Source organism: Hemitrygon akajei, chromosome 7 (genome assembly GCF_048418815.1).
Source record: "Hemitrygon akajei chromosome 7, sHemAka1.3, whole genome shotgun sequence".
NCBI lineage: Eukaryota > Metazoa > Chordata > Chondrichthyes > Myliobatiformes > Dasyatidae > Hemitrygon > Hemitrygon akajei.
In genome coordinates, this window is record NC_133130.1 from 144,359,210 (window position 1) to 144,381,519 (window position 22,310).

At 42.0% G+C, this 22,310-nt stretch overlaps 1 protein-coding gene across 1 annotated transcript in view; it reads left to right on the top strand.

Moving 5' to 3' along the window:
* Window positions 1-22,310, top strand: part of fkbp15b (FKBP prolyl isomerase family member 15b) — a 98,191-nt gene that overhangs the window by 40,546 nt on the left and 35,335 nt on the right. Inside the window, exons 12-19 of the mRNA XM_073052192.1 lie at window positions 1,397-1,513; window positions 3,278-3,374; window positions 3,907-3,992; window positions 4,755-4,851; window positions 5,232-5,341; window positions 6,707-6,811; window positions 8,612-8,706; window positions 12,150-12,252. Of these exons, the coding sequence (XP_072908293.1) occupies window positions 1,397-1,513; window positions 3,278-3,374; window positions 3,907-3,992; window positions 4,755-4,851; window positions 5,232-5,341; window positions 6,707-6,811; window positions 8,612-8,706; window positions 12,150-12,252 (810 nt within the window). The remainder of the gene's footprint in view (window positions 1-1,396; window positions 1,514-3,277; window positions 3,375-3,906; window positions 3,993-4,754; window positions 4,852-5,231; window positions 5,342-6,706; window positions 6,812-8,611; window positions 8,707-12,149; window positions 12,253-22,310) is intronic.

Consider the following 22,310-nt stretch of genomic DNA (forward strand, 5'->3'; position numbering starts at 1 on the left):
TCTTCCCCCCTCTCTCTTCCCCCCTCTCTCTTCCCCCCTCTCTCTTCCCCCCTCTCTCTTCCCCCCTCTCTCTTCCCCCCTCTCTCTTCCCCCCTCTCTCTTCCCCCCTCTCTCTTCCCCCCTCTCTCTTCCCCCCTCTCTCTTCCCCCCTCTCTCTTCCCCCCTCTCTCTTCCCCCCTCTCTCTTCCCCCTCTCTCTTCCCCCCTCTCTCTTCCCCCCTCTCTCTTCCCCCCTCTCTCTTCCCCCCTCTCTCTTCCCCCCTCTCTTCCCCCCCTCTCTTCCCCCCCTCTCTTCCCCCCCTCTCTTCCCCCCCTCTCTTCCCCCCCTCTCTTCCCCCCCTCTCTTCCCCCCCTCTCTTCCCCCCTCTCTTCCCCCCTCTCTTCCCCCCTCTCTTCCCCCCTCTCTTCCCCCCTCTCTTCCCCCCTCTCTTCCCCCCCTCTCTTCCCCCCCTCTCTTCCCCCCTCTCTTCCCCCCTCTCTTCCCCCCCTCTCTTCCCCCCCTCTCTTCCCCCCCTCTCTTCCCCCCCTCTCTTCCCCCCCTCTCTTCCCCCCCTCTCTTCCCCCCCTCTCTTCTCCCCCCTCTCTTCCCCCCTCTCTCCCCCTCTCTCTTCCCCCCTCTCTCTTCCCCCCTCTCTCTTCCCCCCTCTCTCTTCCCCCCTCTCTCTTCCCCCCTCTCTCTTCCCCCTCTCTCTTCCCCCTCTCTCTTCCCCCTCTCTCTTCCCCCTCTCTCTCTTCCCCCCTCTCTCTCTTCCCCCCTCTCTCTCTTCCCCCCTCTCTCTCTTCCCCCCTCTCTCTCTTCCCCCCTCTCTCTCTTCCCCCCTCTCTCTCTTCCCCCCTCTCTCTCTTCCCCCCTCTCTCTCTTCCCCCCTCTCTCTCTTCCCCCCTCTCTCTCTTCCCCCCTCTCTCTCTTCCCCCCCCTCTCTCTTCCCCCCCTCTCTCTCTTCCCCCCCTCTCTCTCTCCCTTCCATCTGTAGCAGGTGCCTCTACCTCTATTCTTCATCTCTCTCTCTCTCATTAGCAGCATAGTTCCCGGGGGGGGGGGGGGGAGTCAGCTCTGGACCCCATTTCCATCTGGTTTGTTCAGCACACGTAACAATGTAAAAAAGAAACATTAAATTTTTGAAATGCAGAGGTATAGGAAATCCCTGGCAGCTCAGCCTATGCTGTTGGGGAGAGAAATTTGAGCCATTATTGAAGATGTATAAACTGCAACAGGACTGGCCAATATCGCCAGTATTTTTGTTGCTGAAGATTTCTGAAGTTAAAATATTAAACCCTGACTATGCCCATGTTGTAAACAAGATGATTTTCCATCCTGTTGCTTTTGATTCTTGGATTTATTTCCCAATTATAAGTGAGTAATATATTCTTGTCTTTGTTCTTCCTGTTTTTGTTAGAATCCTGATACCACTAAAGCCAAACTAATTTCTCGAATGGCAAAAATGGGACAACCAATGCCTTTTCTTGCGGGGGCTCTTTCTGCACAGCCTGACTCCAGTGACTCTGAACTTGAGGTAAAAAGTTAGTAACATTATTCTGCTCTGTGTGGCAGAGTTAGAAACAGTTTACTTAGTATGTAGAGTGAATTTTATTCTGTTTTAGAAGAAAGTGATTATACATGGTATATAAGCTCCATGCGTGTCCACTTAGTGATTTAGTAAATTCAAATCTAAACAAGTAGAAACAAAAGTTTACATCAAAACAACTGGATATTCATATTCTGAATATTTTCTAGCTTTCTTGAATAACAAGAATCTGATGGCGGTGAGGCACCTGTTTGTAATATGAGAAGTATTATACAATTAACTGTTGTGGTTTTATTATTGTTTTTCTTTAAATTTGGTTCAGCACCTCAAGGGAATGAGTAAATATTTTGTGATCTCTGTAGCTCCTCTTTCACATCTGTCAAGTAGAAATACTCTGTACTTTGCCGACAATTTCACTCATGATTTAAACTAGTGACACAAGCATCAACTATTCAGCCCCTCGTATTTTTAAAGTGTAGTCATGGGTGACCTTTTACTTCAGGTTTACCCCTTCCTGCATTAACCTCGTATCTCTTAATTAGAAAGCTGTTGTTTGCTCTTGATTACAATATTCTTCAACACTATGTGCTAAATATTTAGAGACCAGTTATCCAAAGCAACTGTGGGATAATTGAACAAAATATATCTTCCAGATACTGGTGCACTACTTGTGGCACTCTTGTGATAGAATATACTTTTAAAAAATTGTCAGGGGTATATAAGCATGCAGTGGATAATGCATTATGCTGTTAGGGCTGAATTGTACTATTTTAGCCAACAACATAAAGGGATTTCACTTAGTTTAAAAAAAAATGCATAGAAGTTGATCAGATTTTACATTGCTCATCCATAACTATGTTTTGTCCACCTCTTTTTAACAGACATGTTTTGTCCACCTCTTTTTAACAGACTAAGCTATCCTGTTTGAGTTTAATTTTCTAATTGCATCTAGCCATAACTGCATATCCTACCATCGCAAAATCTGTTTTCTACCATCACCTCTACCCACATACCCTGACCATCAGCTGAAACACTTTGCCATTCCTTGCTCATTTCCGTACTTAGACTTCTGCTCTGCTGATTAGGCTTCTGTACTCCATTTTGGTCAACTTTGGGGTCTGAAGTTTCCTGCCTGTGGACAAGTTGTTCAGTGATTATTATTATTTTTAATTTTTTCCCTCAACCCTCCTTTAGCTTTCCTTACTAAGGTTATACTCTGACCCTGACTCTTGCCTTATATAAAATTCTCCTCCTTGTTTCCGTGTACTTTATGCCCTCATCCTAGTGTTTATAACATCTTACCTCTATTTATCATTATCTTAGTTTTTTTTTCTGCATCTGATCCTTTGCCTTTTAGATGGTTTTATCAACTTTTTCTATTCCATGTTATCAGTAACCAATGATGGAAACTTGTCCTCAATCTTGTTAAAGATATGTTGTTTATGCACTCTTTGTCTAGGCTTATTTCGCCCCATTTATATTCTTTTGTTTAAAAAAACTTGTTTGCCTTAGTATTTGGATTATGTATGTCAACTGCTATGGTTCTGAGGTATGTGAATACAAGCTGCATTGCATGCTTTGTCTAAATTCTCATTCCATATATAATCAATAAGACCCATATAGGTACAATTAAGGTTCACTTTATTAATTACTTTCTGCAATATCTACTTATAAATGCACTCGGGGTGGATTGTTGGGTAAAAATAACTTTTTGCATACATGTCATCTGTGATCTCTTTGACCATCTTGCAGGATCATTCTTCAAAGGTAGCTCCTCTTGCTGCCTCGTCATCAGTTCAGCATACTGCAGCTCCTGTTCACAGTCTACCTCCACAGCATCCAGCACCAGGTAGGGTACAGTGAGCTTTGTGCTAAACACTCATTGCATTTATCATAATTTGACCCATTAGTTAATATCTGTTCAGGGTCCATTTCAATTTGTATCTGCACATTAACCTTGATTTATTTAGCATCTCTTGTAGTATTTCCATTTCTTTGGTGTTAGTTACCAGTTCTTTTCAGGCTAGGTTTGAAGCAGAGGGAATTTCCTGTCTTGCTTTATTATTTAATCTCCTACCCTATTATCATAATGTAGTTTATAAACTCTTCTTGGGCTTCCAGCTGGTATTGGTATTGTTTAGAACTGATCTTTCTTCCCTGAAGAAGATGGCAGCATTTGTCATCGAAACATTGGTTATAATTGATGCCTGTACCCAGCTGGAAGCCTGAGAAGAGTTTATTCATCATACATGCCTGGATCCTTTTTACTAATGTGGCTTGTTAACAGAAGTATTACACATTAGGTAAATGAATCGTGCATATTTAACTGTCTGTTTTCATGTTTTTGCATGTAGTTAATCTTCTGTAGTTTTTCTTCTCAGTCTCCATGCTTCCGACATCTTCAGCACTGATGCCAGTTGCTTTGCCTGCACAGCAGGAACTGTCTGGCAGTGGCCAGTCCTTCCAGGTATGCTGCAGTATCGTTTATTAATTTAACATGCATGAGTAAACCGAGGGAAAGTAGTATAATGAGCAAAGCTTGTCAGCCAATGCTTTCACATAATTTAGTACTCTGAAGCTGGATTTAGCTGACTACTTGTGTATGTATAGTGTCTTCACTGTAAGCAAAATGTGCTTTAAGATGATCAGAATTTGACTTTGTAAGCTACTTGAGAGATGCTGGGACAGGTCAGTAATTGGACGGAGGAATGCATTTTATGGCACAACTCAAAAGAGGACAGTGGGGTAGAGAGGTGTAGGGAGTGAATTCCAGATCTTGGGACCAAGGCGCAAATCCTCCAGTGATCGACCGATTAAACTTGAGATGTCTGAAATGCCAGATTTGGAAGAGTGGAGGGTTCTTAGAGATTGTAGAGATGGAGATTGCAGCAGAGTGGGTCCACCAGCCAATCCAGGAAGTATTAATGTCTTTAATGCTGCTGATATCTCTTGTAGTCTATCAATATTTATACCAGTCCATTAGGCAGTGCTGCACCTGTATTACATTTTCTACAGGACAAACCCTGCTTTTACTCACACTAATGGATTAGCCTTTTCTCATGAGTGTTCAGCATGTGCTCACTGTTACTTATTACTTTATGCTGATTAAGGTGGTCTGCAAGCTAGAGCAGTTTCCGAATTCCTGTGTGTTGAATACAGGTGGAAAGAGTGAGATACTCAGATTTTTGTTTTGGATTTTTTTCCACATTCTGTTAATGTTGTACCTCAGCCATACACAGGAATGCCCTATGGTTACACACAAGGCCATGGATCGCAGACGCAGATTCAGCCAATTGGACCAATGTACCCAGCTCCACAGTATCAGGGTAGGTAGGCTCTTGGTTTATATTGTTGCATTGAATCGCTTAAACAGTTTTTCAGAGTGAACCTGAAGAAGTTGTGTGCCTTTATTGCTGTTGCATGAGCCACCAGTGCTTTGTTACAGTCCTTGAGATACACAAAACTCATAGCCTAGTGTAAGTTTGTTTTCCCATGTGCAGGTGCACTAGTAAAACCCCAGTGATGTGACCTCCAGTTCGCCATTTGACACACTAGTGGGTAACTGAGGAATTACAGTGCTGATGTGCTTTTATAAAAATGATGCAACCTTTGACTAGCATCTATTCAGCACATGGTATTAAACAACTTGGTGTCACTTCCAATTAAGCATACGCTAACACTGTCTTGATTTTATTTTTCTTCACAGCCAGTGGAGATGTCACTTCTTTCATGATGACTGAGGCACGTCAGCATAACACTGAGATTCGAATGGCTATCAGCAAGGCCTCAGATAAAATTGACCAGCTTGCACTTAAGGTGAGCTGATCATACAGCCTGCAGTGTGTCAAAGAATGCTGGGCCAAACCTTAAATGAAGGATTTACCCCAGATACTGTGGTGGTGATCCACGGAACTATGTAGGCACAAACTAGCATTTACAGTAAACTTGACTAATCTCAACTGCATTAACTGTGGGCCTGCTCTAGTAAGTCTATTGTCAGGGGACATGCACCTGGTTGGTAGACTGTCTGCCAAAAGTTATTATTTAATGTGGAAGCATAGAATATTGGATTATTTGGTCCTTTAGTCCTGTCCACATTCAATGGGATCATTCACTTCAGTTCCTTATTCCCACCAGCTCTTCATATCCCTTGACCCCATTCACTATTAAACACCTTGAAAAGGTGTAATTTCCTGGCCTTTACTGCTACCCTTGGTAGAGGATTCCATAGGTTCACCTTACTCTTGAGTATAGAAATTTCTTCTTGTACTAATTTTGAATAACCTTGAATATTTGACCTCCTGGTTCTAGATTTTTCAGCCATCAGGACTATCTTCCCTACATTTTTCCTGCCCGGTTCTATTAGAATTCATGGTTTCTATGAGATCCTCTCTCATTGTTTTGTACACCAGTGAATGATAGGACTAACTGACTCAATTTCTCATCGTATGCCAATCCTGCTATCTCAGGAATCAGTTTTGTAAATTTATTTGCACTCTCTCCATGGTAAAATGTTACATTTAGTTCTATCACCATCTCAGTGATAAATATTGTAAATGACTCGGGACCCAATACTGATTCCTACAGCATCAGACCAACCCTTTCCTGCTACCTGAAAGTTGCCCCATATATTCCTATTCATATTCCAGTCTAAAAAGCACTTCTCAATTCATGTTTGTATATTATCTTACCATTGCACATCTTTTAATTTTGTGCTCTGATCTCTTGCGTGGGACCTTACCAAAAGGCTTCCAAAGGTGCATGACGTGCATTGATATTCTATTAGCTAATTTCTAAAGTGTATCCTCAAAAAAAAACTGCAGTAATTCATCTTAATCATGAATTCCCTTAAACTCGCTCTGACTTTGTTCATTGTCATGAATCTCATAAGCTACTTTGAGTTGCTTTTGAATTTGTTTTTATTTGCTGATATTAATAATTATTGTAAAAATATGTCTAGATGGAGAGATTTGGCTTTGAATTTGATGTACGTCAAGGTCAGTCCGGTTGCTTGCTGCTGCCTCTGTGGCTATGCAATGCAAGTATTTGGCCTTTGGATGCAGTTTAGGGAATGCAAATGATGTGAAGCATGCAAGTGCTGGTAAAAGATAAGAATAAGAGTGGAGCATAAAGTGGATTCGTACATTTGTTGATGCTGAGGTCTCTCCTTCGATGTTACAGATGGAAGACTTGCAGAAACACGTGTCTGGCCCTGCAATCCCAGGCATTTCATCATTCACCATGGAAACGAGCATGATAATGCATAATATCCAGAGGATTATACAGGTAAGTGCAATTGCTGTGTATGTTTACTACTGATTCAGTGGTAAGATGTGAGAGTCAGTGATAGGTCTTTTTTTTTAACTGCCCTTCCCAAAATGGTGAAGCAAAGGAAGTGGACGAAGGGCTTTTGAACACAGAGTACAGTACATAACTTTTAGCCCTGATACTAATATAGTGACTGAGCTATTTTATATATATATTTGCCTGTATGTGGCACAGATCTCTCTAAACCTTTTCCATCCAAGTACCCGTAAAAGTATCTTCAAAGTGTTGTTTCTGCTGTACTTCAGCTTCCTAATGTATCTCTCCTGTCTCACCCTAAACCTATGCCCTCTGCTTCTTAATTTCTACAATCCTACGAAAAACACTTGAGTGCATTAAACCTATCAGGGCCCCTCATGCTTTTGAACACCTCTACATAAATTACCCCTTACTTTTTTATTCTCCAGTTAATGAAGTACCTGTGTGCTTAATTTCTCTAACTCCCTTTGAGTCCCTGCAGCATTTTTTCTGCACTCTTTCGAGCTCAGTGGGATTTTCCTATAACATGATGACCAGAACTGAACACAATATTCCAATGCCAGCCTCACCAATGCCTTGTGCGCCTGCATTTTAATATCCTGGCTCCTGTATTCAACGCTCTGACTGACAAAGATCAGCATTGCCAAAAGCAGCTTCCAGCAGTCAGTCTATCTGTGATGACACTTTCTGGCAAATATGTGCTAGTCGTCCTAGGTCTCTCTTATATGATAATACCAAAGAATTTAAAGTTACTGACCCTTTCCACCTCCGATCCCGTAATGAGGACTTGGCTCATGGACTTCCAGTTTCTTCCTCCTGTTCTCAATGACCAGCTCTTTGGTTTTGTTGATATTGAGAGATAATTGTTGTGGTACCATTCATCCATATTTTCAATCTCCCTCTTATGTGTCGATTGGTTACCATCTCTGATTCAGCCAACTAGTGTCATCAGAAAATTTCAATATGGCATTGGAGCTGTTACTTGGCTTCAGTCATTGGTGTAGAGCAGGGGGCGAAGCACACAGTCTTGTGTACCTGTGCTGATGGAGATTGAAGGAGATGTTGCCAGTCTGTACTGACTGGGTCTGCAAGTGAGAAGATCAAGGATCCAGTTGCACAAGGAGGTATTGAGGCCAAGGTGTTGGAGCTCAGAAATTAGTTTCATACATCATGTATCACAGCTTTGCTGGGTTAACATTTCATTTTTAGATATGCCTAGTGCTAACACACACTTCTAGAACTCACTGAACCTAGGTTAGTTCCCAGACATAATGGCAATGGTAGGATGGGGGTTATGCTGAGCTGGTAGTGAAGTGTAAGTGTACTGCTGCTAATGGCTTCTGGTGTCATTATAAGTGTTAAGCCCCCAAATCTCTTATAATCTCTTAAAACCATGTCGCAATCGAACAGAAGTGTTCTTTTTATGAAGTTAAGACTTTGTCTTCACAAGGGATGCTGGATTTACTGCTATTGATAACATAATGCAGATGCATTTACAGTCTAGTTTGAGGAAGAAGTCAAGGGAGTTGAACTCTTATTGCCACTTATCCTGGGCTCACACTGAAGAGTTTTTGTCATTATCATTGGGCTAAAGAAAATGTTAGTTTGTGACACTGTGCTCAGAAGTGTTAAGATTACCAGGCTCTGTTTTCTGTTAAGTATGCAATCAGGCATTGATGTTGGGCGTACTGCTCAATTACAAGTCGTTGTGAGCATTGAGTAGAAAGTATTACACTGTATTCAGTTTTTGTTTCCTTTTCAATCCACTCTGATTCTTTGCAGGAAAATGAAAGACTGAAGCAGGAAGTGTTCGATAAAAGTAATCGTATTGAGGAACAGAATGGAAAGATCAGTGATTTGATCCAGAGGAACCAAAGGTACCAGGGATGAATCCAAAATGCATTTACTGGGTAGTGTGAACAAGGGACAAACTGGCAGCACATGGTGGAAAATCAGTTAGTGATGATATTTATTGCTGGGCTTGAGGTTTGAGTTCCAAAGAGGGGCTATAATAAGACCATAAGATAGAGAAACAGAATTAGGCCATTTGGCCTATTGAGTCTGCTCTGTCATTCCATCATGGCTGATTTATTGTCTCTATCAATCCTATTCTCATGCCTTCTCTCTGTACCCTTTAATGCCATTACTAATCAAGAACCCATCAACCTCTGCTTTAAATATATCCAATGACTTGGTCTCCACAGTTGTCTATAAGCATTGAACTCCACAGATTCACCACCCTCTGGGTAAAGAAATTCATCCTCATCTCTGTTCTAAAGGTATGTCCTTTCATTCTGAGGTTTTGCCCTCTAGTCCTGGACTCTCCCACTATTGGAAACATCTTAACGTCCAACTCTGAGATTCTGCCACTCCCCCATCTTCTGAATATAAGCAAGTACAGGCCTGCAGCCATCAAACGATGTTCAATCTTCTTAAAAAGTTGGTCAAACCACAACTCAAGCATTGCATCCAATTCTGGTTAAAACATTAAGGAAAAATGTAAATTTGCTAGAAAAAATGCATAAAATAGCATGGTTCCAGTGATGAGAATTTTTTTGGGTTGGAATAGAAAAGCTACAATGTTGTCTTGGGAATACAACAGGAAGAGAACAGATTTGATAAAAGTGTACAATGTCAAGATGCATTTAATTACCGTAGATTCTGGATTATAAGCCGCTACTTTTTTCCCACATTTTGAACAGCTTTGAACTCTGCGGCCTTTAATCCAGAGCAGCTAATACATGGTTTTTTTTCATGCCGCCTCGTAAACATTTTGCCTCGTAACAGTAGACCAATAAAATTGATGAGTAGTTCACAGAGGTCCAATGAAATTGTACGATAAATCAAGCGCACTTTCACAATTAAATTATTGTAAATCAGTCATTTGTACTCACCCTCATCAACATGGAAAACACTCGAAGAAAAGCATTGTGCTGCCTTTATGGCAGTTACTTAGTTTATAATATTTTCGCTTAGTAATTCATTTGTTAGTTAAAGTTAGAAGTGTTTTAACTATATTTGTTTTCTGTACTACATCCCGGGATGCTATGACGTCACACCCGGTTTCACCGCGTCTTGTGGGATATATACGGGAAGGTGGGGGCATTATGCGAGCGCGTCAGACCCGAGCGCATCAGACCCGATTAGACCCGATCGCGTTACGCGAGCGCATCAGACCCGAGCGCATCAGACCCCATTAGACCCGATCGCGTTACGCGAGCGCATCAGACCCGAGCGCGTCAGACCCGAGCACATCAGACCCGAGCGCGTCAGACCCGAGCACATCAGACCCGATTAGACCCGATCGCGTTACGCGAGCTCATCAGACCCGAGCGCGTCAGACCCGAGCGAAAACGCTGCTTTTAAGTTAAAGGCGATCAATAACTTTTCCTGGTAGGCTGCAATATATATATTTTTACCAGTCGCTAGGAGATATTGGAATGTTGTTCGTGCTGTTCAGTAAAAAAGTATATGCAACGTAATTTGTGTTACCGATACGTATGTATATTTAAAAGTAGCGGTGCGGCCTAAAATCCGGTGCGGCCTTTACAATTAAAAAATTGATTTTATTTCTAAAATTAGAGCCAGCGGCTTTTAATCAGGTGCGCTCTGTAGTCCGGAATCTACGGTAGGGTAAATAAAAAAAAAATCTGTTCCCATTAATGTCTGACTCCAGGATCAGAGATCACTGATTCAGAGGAAGAAACAAAATATACAAGCAGTATCTAAGGGTAAAACTCTTATAGCATAGGGAGTGGTTATGACTAGAAATCACTGCCTTTGAATTGTACAGATAACTGTGGGGTAAAAATATGCTGGGTCACGGGTAAAGAAAATGGGAAAGGGACTGGATAGTGAGTCTGTTTTTCGTGCCATAACAATGCTGTTTCTGGTTATTCCCCTCCTACAGTGTGATTAATACTTCTCTTGGTTTTCAACATTTATTTATTTATTCGGCGATGCTGCACAGTAACTGGTCCTGCAGGCCCTATGAACCTGTGTTGCTCAATCATTCCCATGTGACCAATTTGCTGACTAACTTGTACATCTTTGGAATATGGGAGGAAACCCATGCACTCACAGGAGAACTGAGCATTGAAGCATAGAGTGAATTGCACCTTTGCACTAATGGCCAACATAGTCTGAATATGTGCTGGAGGCCGTTTGTAAGTGTATCCATGCTCTGGCACCAACCTAGCATGTCCACAACTTACTAACCCTAACCTACACAATGTCCATATCCCTCATCTTCCTGATATTCATGTGCCTATCCAAACATCTCTTAAAACTCTTTAATTTATTTGCCTCTACCACCATACCAGGCAGCGGATTCCAGACATCCACAGCACTGAGTAAAAAATACTTGCCCCTCGTATCTCCCTTGAACCTACCCTCTCTCACCTTCAATGCATGCCCTCTGGTATTAGGCATTTCAATCCTGGGAAACATATTCCCTGTCCACTATCTATGCCTCTTACAATCTTATAAACCTCTATCAGATCTCCCCTCAGCCTCCGGTACCCCAGAGAAAACAAACCAAGTTTGTTCAACATCTTATGCCCTTAAACCAGGCAGCATCCTGGTAAACCTCTTCTGTACCCTCTCCAAAGCCTCTGCATAACGGAGCGACCAGGACTGTATGCAGTACTCCGGATGTGACCTAGCCAGAGTTTTATAAAGTTGCAACATAACCTCTTGACTTTTGAATTCAATGAGTTGGCTAATAAAAACAAGCATTTCATAAGCCACCTTAACTACCCTATAAACTTGTATAGCTACTTCTGTGGAGCTATGAATTTGAAGCCCAAGATCTCTCTGCTTAGCAACACTGTTATTAAGGGTTTTGCGCTTAACAATATACTGTCTCTTTGAATGTACCATACCAAGGTGCAACACCCCAGTTATCTGGGTTGCATTCCATCAGAATATGGGAGGAAACAGGAGCATCCTGACACAGGTTGGGAACACCCCAGAGGGACCCCATGCAGTCTTGGAGAGAAGCTCATTACCGACAGCAGTGGAATTGAACCTGGGTTGGTAGTGCTGTGAAAGCATTACGGTTACTGCCACATTAGTGTACCTCCCCTTCACACTATGTAAGTGGATGCACCTTGTGGATTTCCCCACTAGTAAAAGTAGCTTTGCTTTCTACTCTTTTTATGCATTGCATCATCTTAGTTCATAAAATGTTCTGTATCACTTATCTGTCTTCAATCTGTATTGAATACATATTCTGTATCATTGGACCAAGTTCAAGTCCAAGTTCAGTTCTTATTCTCATTGTAATTCATTTTCATAATTGTTTGTCTCTTTCTTGCAGATACGTAGAGCAGAGTAATTTGCTGATGGAACAGAGGAATGACTCTCTAATTTCCTCAACTGGGAATAGCCAAGCCCGCATCCTGCTTGTGGAGCAGGAGAAGGTGAGATCGGCGTGTGTGTTAATGTTATGGTGAAGCTGAGATGGATCCTTGGGACATGAGGAGTGGGACAGAGCCAGAAGGGAACAGTTAACAGCTAGTGTGGGAGTATTAATGCAATAACTTTAGTAATATTGGATTATTAATCAAATTCGCCAACAGAAAGGAGTAATTTGTGCAGTGCTGTGAAATCCAGCCCTGACCTTGCTGTAAACCGAACTTGGTTTGTATAAGAAACTTGCTTCACCTCAGGAGAGGAATCTCTGTGGCACTACATTTGAATCCATTTTCCTCGATTTTAAGTAGATTAAGTAATTCAAGCTTTAAATGTATATAACTCCCTACTGCATCTGTCAGTGAGCCCCTCAAGGATGTATATCCACTCAAAAAAAGACAATTTACACAAATATTGCGAAAGTGGAAGTAAATGTTTTTGGGGTCCTATATTTAAAAGTTTAAATATTATGTAAGAGATCTGAGTCCTTAACCAGGATAAACAGATGGATCCAGTAATTTATGTAGGGCTGTACAGTCGCTGTTTCATGCAAGGGTTTTTCCTTAACTTGCCATGACTTGTTCTTTCTTTCTCTTCTGATTTTATTGCTAAATGTAATATCAGCTAAGTTCTCCCAATTTATGTTCACATGGTGTTTTTTGAAAATGTTTTCCAATTACTTTTGGAAATACAAAATTGTTTTTTGAAGTTTGATTTGAAAAGGGAGATTGGAGTTGAACCAAATTATCTCCAAGTTAAGACAGGATCAATATGATTGGATGTGAACCTGGCTCACATCACAAATTCATCTATATTTAGTTTCTGTAAGAAGCTACACAATGACAGTAAATGGAAGAACATGTTTGTTGTAGTGATCGTAGAATACAGCCTAGTTAACAATGTTTAGGTAGAGCAGAGTGACCTTTCTCCTGTATTTGACCTTCAAATACGCAGTCTGAATATTGCATTTGAGCTAACAATTCACAATAAATGATTTTTGTCAGCAAATGGACAGTGCTGTCTTACTATCTCGATAAGAATATCAATTTCTGCATGAATAGAACTTGTTTTATTACAGAAAATGTGTCACATTAACAAGCACTTGCTTCAGTGCCAGCTTTACGTTTAGCGCAATTTTTGGACTTTATCACTATGCCTCTCAATCTTACAGCATATTATCATTATTGTGTGGTTTAATTATCTTTTGTAACAGTAGCAACATCAAATTGGTGAGACGTGTCAGAAACACTAATATGTAAGTTCACACATTTAAAACATTGCACTCTTCCATTATGCTACAATATTTTACTTATGCTGAGAGCATTTCTTTCAAACCAGTTTTGTGTCGTTGAACATTAGACAAAGTTTGCCTAATTACCTTTGAGAGAGTGTTGGAGAACCACTGTAGTCCTTCTAGTGAACATGTTCAATGTTGGGTGGGCAGTTCCAGGGATTTAGATGACAATTACAAAATGTTAATTTGTCTCTTTACTTCATATGTGAATAGATGGAAATCCTGCAGATTTTTTTTTCTGGGCAGCTGTACTGATAGCTTCAGAGATAAGTTCTAGGTTTGGGTGGTGAAAACCTACAATGTATTTTGTAAGTGGTGTAAGTGTGCACCATGACGAGTAAATGTTTATGATGTCAATCAAGTGTCCTGGATGATGCTACCCAGATAAACAGATGAATCTGTCACACTCCTCAGTTATGCCTTTTTTATGGTGGAAAGGCTTTGAATTTTGAAAGTGATTCAAATGCAAGTTTTCCTGGATAATGTTAGTGAGAAAGTGATATCTTCCTTCATCGAAAAAAGCAATGAAATGGACTTTTAACATCATAAACCAGTGGGTTGTTATGTCTCCTGCTCACTGTGAAAATGGGGAACACCTCCTTCTTCCTTGCCAGGGAGAGAGAGAACCTGTGGTTTGTCGAATATCGGATAAAATACGAAGCCTTTGGGGTAACTTCGGTCTGTGTCTTTGCTATTGCTTAGCACACGCTTGGTCTTGGTGTCGTTACCGATGGGCTTTTTTTTGCTGGTGGGGGAGGGAGAATTGTTGCTTGCTGCCACTTGTGCGTGAGAGTGGGGAACTGGGGGGGTACTTTGGGGTTCTTTCATTCTTTGGGGCACTTCTCTGTTTTCGTGGATGTTTGTAACGAAAAAGCATTTCAGGATGTATATTGTATACGTTTCTCTGACATTAAATTCAACCTTTGAACCTGTGCTGCTCAGTCCAGTGGCAGTGGCTCCTTCAGTTGGGACCAGCTGTCGTGTATTTGATTGCTTATTCAGCAAGGCCTGTGTTTATACTTTGTAGACTATGGATGAGGGGTATACCCAATTGGAGGAAGCATGACATTTCACATGGGGTCTAACTGTCCATGGGACTTTGCCTTTGCAGCAGGTGCTTAAGTGGAGCGAGTGAATTTCTGCTGTGTGTGTGTGTCCCAGCAAAATTGTGTGGTTTATGTTTATGTTGCAAGGTCACAAATCACCTTTGAGGAGACGAAGGACCATTTTAGTGACTGTCGCAACTGTCTATGTTCTTCTTAGTTCTGTGTGTGTGAGTGTGTGCGTGTGCACGCTTGCTTTAGTATATGCTGCATTTGACTGTCAGTTTACTTTCTCTTCCCAGTTTGCACTGCCAGTGGAGTGGGCAAGAGCACAGGTGAGGGTGCCCATATTGTCGTCTTAGTGTGTGCGCTTCATTTAATTTTTATCCCCTTTCTGCTTAGGTTGACATTTTGATTCTTGGTTGGAATGGTCTGATCTCCTTGGCATTTACATCTAATAAGATCAGCAAAATCCATCAGCTCCTGAGTTTGCTGTCTGCAAATTTCTTTTCAGCTGTCTGCTAATCCTCATCACTCCTCCCACCCCCTCCCCCCACACCTTGCTATGGATCATGCGTGCCCTGAAACCCAGAGAAGTAAAGGAAATGCTCCCAAGCTGTAGATGTTGGCACTTATGTTGCTTTTTCACTCCTACGCGCCCCCCCCCCCCCCCCCCACAAACCTACGTGGAGTTTTGGTCTGATTAGTGAATGTCACAGGTTACATGAAAACTTCAGGCAGGGAATGATGAAAGGAGTCTAACTGGCTTGATGTCCGGTCTGGTCATGGTAGTTTCAAGAACTTGTTGACGCTCTGTTAAAAGGAGGGGTTCATTCAAGTGCAGTGGGGTGAATGTTTTTTTTCTTATTTTAACACCTATGTTTTCCTTGACTCAGTGTAAGTTTTGAAATTGCTGTGTATATATAAGAAAATTGTACATTGATGTCCTGCCTCAACAGGGTACCTGATCTTTTATGGCTGAGGATCAGATTGTACTCTCTGTTGTAAAGCACATGGTATATTAATTTTGTACTTAAACCATAAGATACAGGAGCAGAATTAGACCATTTGGCCCATCGCGTCTGCCCCACCATTTTATCATGGCTTATTCAATTTTCCTCTCAGCCTCAATTTCCTGCCTTCTCCCCGTATCCCTGCATGCCCTGACCAATCAAGAATCTATCAACCTTCCCTTAAGTATACATAAAAACTTGGCTTCCACAGCTGCCTGTGGCAAAGAATTCCACAGATTTGCCACTCTCTGGCTAAAGAAATTCCTCATCTCCATTCTAAAAGGACACCTCTCAATTCTGAGGCTTTGTCTTAGACTCTCCCACCATAGGAAACATCCTCTTCACATCCACTCTATCGAGGCCTTTCACCATTCGATGTTTCAATGAGGTCACCCTCATTCTTCTGAATTCCAGTGAATATAGGCAGAGAGCCATCAAATGTTCTTCATATGACAAGCCATTCAATCCTGGAATCATTGTTGTTAACCTCCTTTGAACCCTGTCCAGTTTCAGCATATCCTTTCTAAGATAAGGGGCCCAAAATTGCTCACAATACTCCAAGTGAGGCCTCACCAGTGCTTTATAAACTGTCAACATTACATCCTTGCTTTTATATTCTAGTCCTCGAAATGAATGCTAACATCGTATTTGCCTTCCTCACCGCAATCTCAACCTGCACGAGGACTGCTAAGTCCCTTTGTGCCTCTTTTTTTGGTATTTTCTCTCCATTTAGAAAATCGTCAATCCTTTAATTTCTTCCTGACACTGTGTTCCACCTGTCGTTTTTTTGCCCATTCTTCTCATCTAAGTCCTGCTGTAGCCTCCCTACTTCCTCAAAACTACCTGCCTCTCCATCTATCTTCATATTGTCTGCAAACTACAACAAAGCCATCAATAACATCATCCAAATAATTGGCAGATAACATAAATAGAGTTGGTCCCAACATAGACCCCTGTGGAACACCACTAGTCACTGGCAGCCAGCCAGGAAGGGTCCCCTTTATTCCCACTCTTTGTTTCCTGCCAATCAGCCACTGTTTTATCTATGCTGGAATCTTTCCTGTAATGCCGTGGGCTCTTTGCTTGTTAAGCAGCCTCGTGTGGCACCTTGTCAAATGCTTTCTGAAAATCCAAGTGAACATTAACTGATTCTCCTTTGTCTATCCTGCTTGTTATTTCTTCAAAGAATTGCAACAGATTTGTCAGGCAAGATTTTCCCTCGAGGAAACCATGTTGACTACAGCCTATTTTATCATGTACCTCCAAGTACCCTGAGGCCTCAGCCTTGACAATAGACTCCAACAGCTGAGGTCAGACTAACTGGCCAATAGTTTCCTTTCTTCTGCCTCTCTCCTTTCTTGAAGGGTGGAGTGACATTTGAAATTTACCAGCCTTCCAGAACCATCCCAGAATCTAGTGGTTCTTGAAAGATCATTACTAATGCCTCCACGATCTCTTCAGCTACCTCTTTTCGAACTCTGTGCTATACACTATCTGGTCCAGGTGACTTATCTACCTTCAGACTTCTCACTTTTCCAACAGCCTCTGTAGTTATGATAACTTAACACACTTCATGACCCCTGGCACATGGAACTTCCACAATACTGCTCATGTCTTATTCAGTACATCCACCATTTCCTTGTCCCCCATTATTACCTCTCCAGCATCGTTTTCCAGCAGTCCAAAATCCACTCTCTGCTCTCTTTTACACTTTATGTATCTGAAGAAACTTCTGGTATATTCTTTAATATTATTGGCTAGCTTACTTTTGTATTCCATCGTTACCTTGCTGACTTTTTAGTTCTTTCAGTGCAGTGGCCGGCTGCTGCATTTTCTACTCAGGCAATGGACCTGAGTGAAATCCCCTCCTTTCAAAACTCTGTGGTCACTGGTCAAAGCTCTCTCTTGCTGCGGTGACCCACTGCTGCCTTTTCTACTCGGGCAGTGGACTCTGTCATGGGTGTTTTGTAAGCAAACTTTATGTATGGGGATTCTTGAGCTGACTAATGCTCTTTGCTTTTAGGTGGTTATTCTTTAAACAGAGAGAATGTGATTCATGTATATCCACCAGGGTACGAGGGGAAATGGGGAGGAATGTTTGATAGTCAATTGTTAATATTCCAAACAACTTGGGAATACTATATTTTCATGGAGTGGTCCAGTGTTTCCAATTGTTCATTCAGCTCAGCATCAACACAGATCACCACTTTTAACACTTTCACATTATGATGTGTTCTACACAATAACCAGAATGGGAATCATCGACAGACAACGTGGCTCAAGCAAATTATTCTTTCCTTTCTCCCTTGCTTTTCCTCTCTGCCCACCATTACTTATCAGGTACATTGGAAATTAATACACCATGAGCATTATTGAGTTCAGAAAGTGTAGAATGTTACCCTATACAGACTTGACCCCACATTAACATGGTTTTGTTTAATGCTCTGTTAAGATCAGAATGAGTGGAAACTTTCAAATACCCTTATGTTCTGATCAGATTTAGGGTTTGCTGTTTTGTGTGCATCCTATTGAATGTTGAGAGGTCTAGATAGTGGATGTGGAGAGGATGTTTCCTATGGTGTGGGAGTCTAGGACCAGAGGGTACAGCCTTAGATAGAGGGACGTCCATTTAGAATGGAGATGAGGAATTTCTTTTGCTAGGGGGTGGTGAACCCGTGGAATTCCTTGCCACAGGCGGCTGTGGAAGCCAAATCATTAGGTGTTTTTATGGCAGAGGTTGATAGATTCTTGATTAGACAGTGTGTCAAAGAATGGGGTTGAGAGGGAAATGGATCAGCCATGATTAAATGGCAGAGCAAACTCAATGGGCCAAATGGCCTAATTCTGTCTTTAGGTCTTGTGGTCTTATGTAGTACTTGTGCAGGCAGTGACATGAGGATTCTACCAACAGGTTTGAATTGCTACTTGTGCTTCAGAACAAAGCACAAGGTATCCAGGAGGTAACATTTAATAGTTGATACACCATTGTTATAAGCATGTCAAATTTGCCTATCGGCACAACAGGTACACATCAGATGTCATTTCGTTGGCTCTTCACTCAGCCTTGGAACACCTGGATAGCAGAGGTGCATACATCAGGATGTTCTTTTATTACTACAGCTCAGCATTCAATACTATCATCCCCTCAAACTAATCATTAAGCTGCAAAACGTTGGCCTATATATATATTTTTCTACAACTGGATCCTCAAATTCTTCATTTGCAGACCCCAGTTCGTTCGGATTGGCAACAACATCTCCTCCACAATCTCCATCAGCACAGGTGCACCACAAGGCTGTGTGCTCAGACCCCTGCTCTACTCATTTTACACTTAAGACTATGTAGTTAAGCACAGCTCCAATGCCACATTCAATTTGCTGATGACAGCACTATCATAGTCCAAATCAAAGGTGGTGATGAACCAGCATACAGGAGGGAAATTGAAAATCTGGCTGCCTGGTGCGAGAACAACCTCTCACTCAATGTTGGCAAGACCAAGAAGCTGACTATTGACTTCAGGAGAGGTCTAGTTTTTATCGGAGTATCAGAAGTGGAGGGGGCCAGCAAATTTAAATTCCTCAGTGTTATCATGTCATGGGACCTATCTTTGGCCCAGCGTATAAGAGCAATTACAAAGAACGCATGGTACATCTCTTAGGAGTTCGCAAAGATTTGGCATGACAAACTTCTATAGGTGTGTGGTGAAGAGTGCACAGTCTTGGATGGAAACACTAATGTCCTTGAACGGAAAATCCTTCAAAAAGTGGTTATGGCCCAGTCCATGATGAGTAAAGCCCTGTCCACCATCGAGCACATCTACAAGGAGTGTTGTTACAGGAAAACGGCACCAGGTCATGCTCACTTCTCGCTGCTGCCATCAGAAAGGTGGTACAGGAGCCTCAGGATTCACACCACCAGGTTCAGGAACCCCTCAACCATCAGGCTCTTGAACCAGAGAGGATAACTTCATTCAACTTCACTTGCCCCTCTTGTGGTTTCTCGTGCCCCACAAACGACCAGAAGATGCAGAAGATTCTTCAAGAAGTATTAAACTTTAATTTGCAAATCAAAGCTGAGACAGTCATTGAGCTAGTCGCTGATTGCCCACCGATCCTTGTGCATAGCATTTTTTATAGCGATCTCCTGGTTTAGTTGTATTAGCATATGCAATCGGTCTACAGTTGCGTATAACAAGTACATCCGCCACTATTGTTTCTACCCATTGACTTAATCATGTTCTAATCTACATCTCTTAGCTACCTCTCATTAACACACCATTGTCTTTTACATTCAATTGGATACATGCATAGCAAATAGCAAACTCAGACTACATAATCCACATCTCTTAGCTTCCTCTTATTAACACACCATTGTCTTCTACATTCAAGATTTCATTCTCCTACTGAATTGGATACATGCATAGCAGATAGCAAACTCAGACTACATAGTTTTGGTTACACAGCAAACAATGCAACTTTTATACTCCAAAATATCCCCCCTTTGAGACCCATACAGAGAAAGACTAAGAGTCTGCGCACAAAAGCCCCAATAAACTCAAGTACTTATTCCCAAATCTCGGGTTAAACTATAATTTTCTGCGCCAAGACCTCAAAGTATTCTCTCCCTGTTACACTGGGCCGCTGAGCCAAAAACCTGTCCCCTTGTACCTGAGACAGGGAAAAAGACTCAGAAGCCCTTACAATCTACTCCCACACTGTGGTTTTGCTCTTGTTCATCCTGCAGGTGTTGTAGGCTATAACGATACATTTTCGGTGTTTCTTTCTCCACTAAGCTTGCTTCAGTAATTGCCACGAGCATTGGAAATTGTTTGGTTGCAGCACGCACTACAAGAGACTTGAGACAAGGAAGAAAACAGCACAACACAAGCGCACAGCTCAACAATACAATACTGACAGTTATTGCCATTTTAGTCAGCCATGCTCCCCATCCTCCGAGTCTACTTTCTAACCAGTCAAAGAACTGATGTTCAAATCCTGCATTCTGTTTGACCTCCGTCCGCAGATTCTTTAATTTATTCATTGCTCTGGTGAAAGACCCTTCTGGGCTAGTATTGTTCGGTATGAAAGTGCAGCATTGTTCTCCAAACATTACACACACACCCCCTTTCATCTCCACATTGTCTGTTCTGCCAAAGTTGCCTTACCTTGTATTTCAATTAGGTCCTCTACCACAGGTTCTGGAGCTAGGCTTACCTGGGGGGCAATGACAGCTGATGTACATCCAGACACTTTTCTGGCTGCCTCGTCCACAGCTTGATTTCCCTTTGTTATTACATCGTTTCCCTTTTTATGTGCCTGGCATTTTACTATAGCCAATGCTTTTGGTTTCATTATAGCTTTTATTAAGTCTAGAATTTGTTGACAATGTTGTATGGGATCTCCACTGCTTTTTTTAAAACCTCTCTATTTCCACACTGCCCCGAACAAATGGCATACTCCATGAGCATATGCCGAATCAGTATAGATGTCTACTTTCTCACCTTCCATCATTTCACACGCAGCTGTCAGGGCTTTGATTTCCGCTAGTTGGGCGGAACACAGTTGGGGACAGGACTCCATCCTAATAATCTTATAGCTCGACTGATCCTGCTGCACTACTGAGAACCCTGCATGATTTCCATCATAATCCCTATAACAAGAGCCATCTACGAACAGAACCTTTTTATCTGCATCCTCTAGTGGTTCTGACCGTAAATCTGCTCTCAATTTGGCAAATGCCATCGTCTTCCCTACACAATCATGGGGTTCTCCTTCATAGCCCAAAGGGACAAAATCGGCTATATTACTGGTAGTGCATCACTGTATAGTTATGTCTGGAAATGTCAATTCTGCTACTTTGTGGTGTGTGTACAGAGTCACAGGATAGCCCAGGGTTACAGATGATGCCTTTTCAAATGCATAGTACAGCACCGCCAATCCCTGATAACAGGGTGGATACCCCTGAGCCACCTCATCTAGTCTCGTACTGCAGTATGCTATCAGCTGCTTTGCTTTTCCTGTGCCTGTCTCTTGTGTTAGAACCGCTGTTACATAACCCTCCTGTCGGTTGGATACATATAAATGAAAAACCTTGTCGTAGTCAGGCAAAGCTAATGCTGGTGCTGACTGCAATTCCTGCTTAATAGTATTGAAAGCTATCTCCGCCTCTACATTCTACTGTAAGCCGTTCTTCAAATTTATATGTCCTGCTTCTTTCATTATCTTTCTCAAAGGTGCCACAATCTCAGCATATTCTCCTATCCAATCTGAGCTGTACCCTGCCATTCCCAAAAACGTCATCATCTGCCCTACTACAGTCTGGGGTTTTGGGGCCTTAGTTATTGCCTCAATCTGATCTGGTGCTATCGCCTTCACTCCCTTGGATATTACCCTGCCTAAGTATTCCACTTGCTGCGTGCAAAATTGCAGTTTCTTTTTGGATACTTTATGTCCTCCGTGCGCCAGCTTCTCTAACAGAGTTATAGTGTCCTGCTCACACTGTTCCTTACTGTGGGAGCAAATCAACAGGTCATCCACATACTGTAACAATGTACTTTCCAATGGTATGCCCTCTAGATCTGCCTTCAACACCTGATTAAAAACGTGTGGTGAATGTTTAAACCCTTGCGGCATTCTGGTACAGGTATACTGAGCACCTCTGTAAGTAAATGCAAACAAATACTGACATTGCTCAGCCAGAGGAATGCTGAAGAAAGC